The 8070-nt window shown below is 44.4% G+C and overlaps 1 protein-coding gene across 1 annotated transcript; it reads left to right on the top strand.

The window, feature by feature from the left end:
- The first annotated feature begins 4291 nt into the window (after positions 1 to 4291).
- Positions 4292 to 5101, top strand: LOC126015977 (apolipoprotein A-IV-like). Its single transcript, XM_049778502.1, has one exon. The coding sequence runs from the start codon at positions 4292 to 4294 to the stop codon at positions 5099 to 5101; it is 810 nt and encodes a 269-aa protein (XP_049634459.1).
- Positions 5102 to 8070: the final 2969 nt, after the last annotated feature.

Raw genomic sequence — 8070 nt, 5'->3', positions numbered from 1 at the left:
TGCAAGCAGCTGATCCAGGACCAAAGGTGGTTGGTTCGAATCCCAGTGTCCCATATGGTCCCCCGTGCCTGCCAGGAGCTATTTCTGAACAGACAGCCAGGATTAACCTCTGAGCATCGCCAGGTGTGGCCCAAAAACCAAAAGAAAAAAAAAAGAAATTATTTTTAAGTGAAATTGTGTCACTAAAGATTTGAGGATTATTGTTGACTCAAATCTGTTTGTCAAACATTATTGATATTTATGCCACACTGTTTTTATGGTTAGTAAGAAATTTTAGATATCTATTCATTTAGAAACAAAGAAATAGTTTAGTTGAGACATTTATTAAAAAATCGACAAATCTACAAATAACTTAAGAAACTGACAAATATAAAAATAATTATTTTTAATGACATTTATATGATAAATTTTCATGGTCGGCATAAGCCAGCTATCACATTTCTTTCTTTGTGTTATAGTATCAGACATTTTTAATTAATGTGAACAAAATTATGGAAGTGGTGGAGAAATATATTTCACAGATGACACTTAGTGATTACAGAAACTCAATTTGAAGTAAAAATGCTATCAACTCCAAAAGATAAAACTTCTAATATAAAAGTAATATTTTGAATGGCGGTTATTTTACATCCTTGATGATACTACTATTACTATTAAACTAATTAAATTCATTAGAAAAAAAATCAATGTAGTAGTATTCAAATTAGTATATATTTCTAGAAATAAGTCCTCAGGGTTCACTCCTAATTCTTTTGTCAGGGGTCTTTCCTGGCAGTGCTTAGGAACCATTTGGTGGTATTGCGGATTAACCGGGGTCAGATACATATGTGAAAAATCCTTGTATCCTTGCTGTCTCTCTGATTCCCCCATGTTCCATTTGGAGTCTTTTTTAAAATATAAAATACTTTATTTAAAAATCATGTATGATATAATTAACTTAGTAGATCATAATACATTTGTTTCCAGATAAGTGGGAGCAAAATTATTTATAAAAAAAGAAAAAGATAAAGAAGAGTACAGCAACGAGAAAATCTGAAATTACTGCATTTCACAATGAGGTCATTAGGTCGGTGTCAAAAGCTTTAGTAGGCTCCTGTTGCTAGGTTAAGATACACACTGGTGTCTAAATTGGTATGTTTCTATAGGAATGACATTATTTTAAATCTTGGAGTGTCCCGCACCTGCAAATGTGGGCGCAGTCCAGGAGTTCCTAGCACTATTACTGATATAGCAGCTTCTGTGGGGGCATTGTCAACTGCCAGGCATTCTGGAAATATGAGAGTACTAGGTGGGGGGTAGAAGGCTGTCTTCAGTCACTCCCCCCCCAAAAAAAAAGTCCAGGTAATATAGTCCAAATACCTAGAGTTTTGGTCAGATTGTTATCTCCGCAGAAAGCCATAGATAAGTCGTAAAATTGGCTCATTGGAGAAGTAGCAGTGGTGGGTGGTGGGTGGTGGGTGCAGCACATGATGGGGACTCAGCCCAAGCTCTACTCCTGAGATTGCTCAATGATAAAACAATGCCAATTGGTTTTAGTGTTGCTCTCTCATCTCTCAGGTTTACTTTTTCTGCCTGACTCAGTGCTCAGGGATCACCACTAGGATTGCTCAGAGGAACAGCTGGAATGTCAGGGATTGAACTCAGAGCAGATGAATATAAGACAAACATCTACCTTTCTGTACAGCCCAGATATCTTACTTTTCTCAGGGAAAAAATGGGCTTATAGAATGGTCAAGTGGAACCTTGAGTCAGAGGTGGGTCAAAAACAATCTTGAAAGTCAGTGATAATGGACTTCCCAAGTCAGAACTCTGCCATATCCCAGAGCCCTTCTTGGGGTCCTTTGGATCTCAAACATTCAGCCCCCATTACCACTTGTGGGTCTTGCATCTAGTATCTGGATTCTGAGGCTGGGCAGGTGCTAGGGTGAAAGTTCATGGGAAGCAGAGACAGAAACTATGAATTTGTCACTGCCCCACTCTTGGCAGGAACACAGCGGGGTTGTCAGTGGGAGCTCGTAGAGTTCCCTGCATAGCTACACCATCTATGTGGAGTAAGTAAAGCTCAGAAACTCTTTTCTTGGCTCTGTCTGCTCTCAGCTACATTGTGTTCTTGGATCACAGAGTCTAAGAAGTGGGCCCTTTTGTGACACAATCGATTATGTCACAAAACAGGTACAATTATTCAGAGCAGGACTAATTATCCCATAGCAACTCTGAGGGCACAGGAGGTTGGGTGTCAGGGCCCTGCTGCCTTCCAGAGGATCAGGACCTGTGACATCCGGAAAGGGAAGATGGGGCATTGGGAATGTTTTGGAGAAGAGAGACATGGTGGAAAAAGCCTTTCCAGGCACTCGTGGGGATGAACTGAACATGACTTTCTGTTAGTGATGGTTTTGGGTCACCAGAAATGCATGTTACAGCATGTATTCACCACGAAGGAGATGGAATGGCAGCGGGTGGGTATATAAATGCAGCGGCCCTGGCTCAATAGCCTGCAGTTGCCTCAAGAGCATTGTCTGGATTTCACAGGACCCTGAAAGTGCTATAGCAGCAGGAGACTTGGCCGGAGCAGCCCAGGATGATCCTAAAGGCTGTGATCATGTCCCTGGCCCTGGTGGCTGGCACCAGTGAGTAGAAAAACTTTAGGTGGGGCCATTCTGGCTGGGTGTGGAGGAAGTATATAAACAGTCCTCAGGCCAATGCTGGAGGCAGGGACTGCCCTGTGTCTGCCATAAACACAGGACAGTGACAGGCTGTGGCAGGGACAGGTACAGTTTCACAAGTTTGGGGAAGGAAGGGAGTCTAGTGTGCACCTCCATTCTACCGCATTTCAACCACTGTGTTATGGCAGGTCCCTTGCCTGAGATGAACGAGGAAAATGTCAACGTTGAGGTTACTGCTGATGATGTTGCTAGTGTGGTGTGGGACTATCTCAGCCAACTAAACAGCGATGTCAATGGCACTGTGGAACAGAGAGCTGAACTGACCCAGAAGCTCAAGTAAGTAGGACCCCAGAAAAAGTGTTAACATGGCTGAACTCAGAACCCAACTGCTCCATAACCAACTCATCTGTGGACTCTGAACCCGCCAAAGAGGATTGACTATTCAATTAAGGGCACAGGCTGACTCAGGCAACTGTTTTGACCTGTGGGACACAGAGCCACAGGGCAACCCTCAGACTCTGAGATGGGGGTGGAAAGATGAACCGAGCTGTATTGGAGAAGTACAGGCAAGAGTGAAATCAGGGCATGAAGGAGGGACACTGTAGAAGGCTCAGAGAGGAGAAACATGGGTGAGGAATCCAGGGGAAGCGACAGAATGTGATTTTCTGTTAGTGACATTCTCCCATATCACAGTGCACCTAGACCAGGACATGCTTCAGAGGCCATTCTTGTCCCTTGAACTTCAGGGGAGAAAACTGCCTGAGGTCACATGAAGGGGGCATGTGTAATTTTGAGAGGGAGCAGTGGTCTAGAGAAAAATATGCAAGGTGATCTCTTAGACTGTTACATCATTTTTACACACTCTGTTCCCTCTGGAGAGCATCAGGTGACAACCAGGAGGACAAGAGATCTTTGTTCTCACTCCAACATTGGCAGTGGAAGTGAAAGACACTTCCTGGAGAAAGAAGCACAGCTCAGGATTAGGGGGGGGGGCATGTACTTTACATGCTTAAAACCCCTGTTTACACTCTGGCACTGAAGTGGAGTCTCAGAGAGCCCCACAAGAGGGAAAAAGAGAAATGTTCTCAGATTTCTGAGTTTTGATTCAGAGTCCATCACCTTACCCCCAAAAGAGAGTGCAGGCTATGGGACTGAAATCCTAGAGCTAGCAATATAGTATGTGGGTAAGACTTTCATATTCTAGAGGGGAAAAATAATACTGGGGTAAGGTTTTGAAATCCTCGGGTAGGAGAGGTTGTACAGGGTACCATTCTTGCCTGGCAGGTTGCCAACCACAATTCAGTCCTCAGCATCACACATGGTACCCTAATCATTGTCATGAGTGATCCCTGAGCCCAACCAATGTACCCACACTCTCATGAGCACCCTCACCTCCCTAAAGAAGATTCTACTGCATATTCTCAAGTGTAACTTGAACCTCTGTGCCTTTCCCCTATAGAAACCTGTTCCAGGAAAATATATTGGGAATATTTCATGACAAATCATTTCCTGAAGAGATAGAGAAGGAGCTGGTTCCCTTTTCCATAAACCTATATCAATGCCTTACCAAGGGATCAGAGGGAAATAAGGAAAAAATCCACAATGAGCTGAAAGACTTGCAGGTAGAAATGGCATCTCACATCCAAGAAGTGAAACAGAAAATAGGGGAAAATGCACGCCTGCTGCTGGAGCGCCTGGGACCTTACTTCCATATGTTAAAAAGCAGTGTCAGCAGAATAAGTTTTTTGAATGCTCAGGTAATAAAAAGCATAAAGGACTTGGAGAATGCCCTGCATGAAAATGTGGAAAGCCTGCAGGCCTTGGTGCCTTCCATGCCCAACAAGATCAAGGAGAACATCGCCATGAATCTATTGAAATTCCAGGCAATCCTGATGACATTCAAACATGAAGTGAAAAAAACAATCAACGAATCCATGAAGAAGCTGAGCAGCAGCCTTGCCCCTTTTGTGAAGGACACGCAGAATATTGACCACCAGCTTGAAGGACTCTCCTTCCAATTAAAGAGGGAGACAGTGAAGTTGGTGGCCAACCTCTCTGTCAAGACCTATGAGTTGTGGAAGCTGCTGGAGCCCCTGCCTGAGTCCAAACTGAAAGGCAATAAGGGTGATCTGCATAATTGTCTGGCTATTCTGAATAGACTAATGAACGAGCAGTTCAAAATATTTCAGTGCAAGGTGTCCTCCAATATTGAAACCTTCGAGAAAGTTATGGGGCAGAAATTAGAAGAATTTGGGCAGAAGCTGGGTCCTCATGCAGGGTACATGGATGATCACTTGATCTTCCTGGAGAAGGAGCTGAAGGACAAGGTTAAGTCCTTCTTCAACAATCTCAAGAATAAGGCTGAGAATGAACCTAACCCTGAAGAACCATGCAAGGAACCCTGCCCTATAGAGCAGAGTTCTGCCAATTTGGGATAGAGCTCTCCATCCATTTGCTTCAGAACTCAGTCCCTTTCATCAGAAAATGTGTCCCTTTGGCCCCTTTGGTTCAAAACTTTACCTTTTGACCCAGATCTCCACCCCTTAGAAAGCTGTGCTGTCCCTGTTTGTCCTGTTCCTCCCATCTAGCAACTTGTCCCCTGCTCTGGCTCTTTCAGCCTGTCAAGCCCCCAAGCATTTAACTAGCTTGAGGACACTTGCCCTGTGGACAAGAATGTCACCTTCATTCCAAAATAAAGCAGTAAAAAACCTAGCCTGTCTGGATGCAGTGTGACTAGTAATAACTTGGTTGTGGTGGTGTAGGGAGAGGGAACTGACCTCTGCTTGGCAAGGTTGAGCAGTGAAAGCAGGGGATCAGCATGGTCTGGGACATGAGACTGCAGGAGGGGTGAGGGTGGTCCCACTGGGTCTTGTTTTGTGGTGCCACCCATCTCCCCTGGAGGGGCTTCTTTCACCTTCAAGTCTAGTACATTGGTTTACCTCTGAATTTGCAGATATATATGATATGCTGCTATCTCCAGGGTAGATCTCTATGGACAGAAGTTTGGAATATTGACACCCCTCTCTATTCATTTCTTTCCTTGGTTGGTCAGAGATCAAACCCAAGGTCTTGCTTTGTGGTTGTGTTTTCTTTGTGTGTGTGGGGGGGGGGGGGCAATTGCAGATGCTCAAGGTTTAATCCTGGCTCTGTATTCTAGAATCATTCCTGGTGGGATCGGCGGACTATATGGGTTGCTGTAGATCAAAGTTGGTTCTCCACATGCAAGGCAAATGTGTTCCCCACTGTACTATCACCCCAGCACTAAACATAGATCATGTCAGAAAAGTGTTCACTATGAGTTTCATCCTCAGACTTTTTTGTTTTATTTGTTTAGCTTCTCTCTTTTTCCTTTTTTCTACCCTTAGATATTCTAGGGTTTATTTCTGGCTATGTGCCTAGGGATTACTCCTAGAGGTGTTGGAGATTAGCTATGATTCAGGCAACTCAAGCCATGGTCTAGAGACCCTGGATATATATTCTCTCTCTCTCTCTCTCTCTCTCTCTCTCTCTCTCCTCTTTCCCTCCCTCCCCTTCCATTCTCTCTCTCCTCTCTCTCACATACAATATTTTTTTACTTCTGATGTGCTAGGGAAGCCTTCTAGGTCTGATGCATTCAGAGTCCCTAAATGCATCACTTTATACACTGGAATGCATGAAGAAGGTCTAAGCTTCTTAAGCTCCATCTTTACCAGCTGACAGAAATGTAAGATCTACTACCTGAGACCTGCCCCCACATCAGGAGGGCGGATCAGTCTGCAAAAGTGTTAACTGGACTCTGGGGCAGCCAGAGCACAGACACTCAAGGGCCTAAAGGTCCCCCAGCAACCCTCACTGCTCAGGTGATATGCAAAGAAAGGCCTTTCCCAAGGGACATTCCCCAGAGGCTAACCCCACCCTGTGCCTCCCATATAATGTCAGAGGTCACAAGTTAATCTAGCACACTTAATCCCAGGTGTTAGGCAAATAGGGAGGAGAGACCCTAGAGACCAAAGTTCAGCCACCAAGGGAGGGTCTGGCCTTGCCAGACCACTTGCCCCATTAGAACTGCTATTCAGAGAGACTGTCCCACAGGGCCCCAAGTGCTGTGCCTGGGGACATGATGTCTTCTCTCTTGTTACAGGACACATTTTTCCTGAAAGAGAAGCCATGGGCAGAGGCAGGCTCTAGGGAGAGAAATAGCCTAAGTGGGGAATCTTCTGGTGACACGAAGGGCAGGACCATGAGTGTCTCACTCTGTGAGGACCAGAGGCTCAGAAAGGGTGACACAGTTGAACCCAAGAGCACTGGAATGAGGGCAGTGTGGTGGGTTATGTGGCTCAGAGAATGGATTTGTACAGCAACTGATGAGCTCAACCTCTGAGGGGCCATTTCTCCCCGAGGATGGTGTTTCCTTTGTTTCTGAAATCATGTTTTTTGGGTTCAAACTTCAGCAGTGCTAAGGGTTGACTCCTGGCTGTAAATTTAGGGTTGAATTCTGGCAAACTCCAGGATCATAAGGGATGCTAGAGATCAAATCCTGGTCAGCCACCTGCAAGGCATTGTCCTTCAGACTGTGCTATTGCAATGGTCCCTAATATCCCATTTTAATGGCACTTTTGCCCCCCAAATGGTGGATATTCATTGCACCGCATCCCTTCCCTTGTAGCTGTTGTGGTTTCTGTGACTGGGTACCAAGAATGTGGATTTCCAGTTTGCTCTCTTGAGTTCTCTTACTGGCTACAGTTTGGTGGCTGTGCTCACTGACACTGTTCGCACACACTCCATTGTTGGAAAACCCCAGACTTGACACCTGGAGGCAGCACCACAATTCCCTAGCAGCAAGTCCCTAGGAATAACTCTCAGGTACGTGCTCATAATTCTGAGATTGAACTGAAGGCCTCATCACCTCCAAGGTGTATGGCATGAGCTGTGCTTCAGAATAAAGCACCAAGACCCTGGGAACAGACATTTTAGCATTTATTTTATTTTATTTTATTTTTGACATTTTATTTTTTAATTAAATACTTTACTTAAATATTGTATTTACACAATAGTTCATGATTGAGTTTCCATCATACAATATACACTCCTTTCACCAGTGCCCATCTCTCACCATTGATGTCCCTGGTATCCCACCTGCACCCCTCCCATAACTGCCTCTCTCTCATTTTTCCTTTTATTTTATTTCCCTTCACTTTTATTTTCTTTCAGCACCCAGTCCTTTTCCTTTTTTGCAAGTGGCTAACCAGTTCTGCCAGCACTACTTGTTGAAGAGGTTTTCCCTGCTCCACTTAGAATTTCTTGCTCCTTTGTCAAAAATTAGGTAATTGTATTTCTGGGGACAATGTCTAAGAACTCAAGCCTATTCCACTGATCTGAGGTTCTGCCTTTATTCCAATACCATGCTGTTTTGATAACTATTGCTTTG

Source organism: Suncus etruscus, chromosome 8 (assembly GCF_024139225.1).
Source record: "Suncus etruscus isolate mSunEtr1 chromosome 8, mSunEtr1.pri.cur, whole genome shotgun sequence".
NCBI classification, from domain to species: Eukaryota; Metazoa; Chordata; class Mammalia; order Eulipotyphla; family Soricidae; genus Suncus; species Suncus etruscus.
This window is presented reverse-complemented; position numbering and strand designations above follow the sequence as displayed.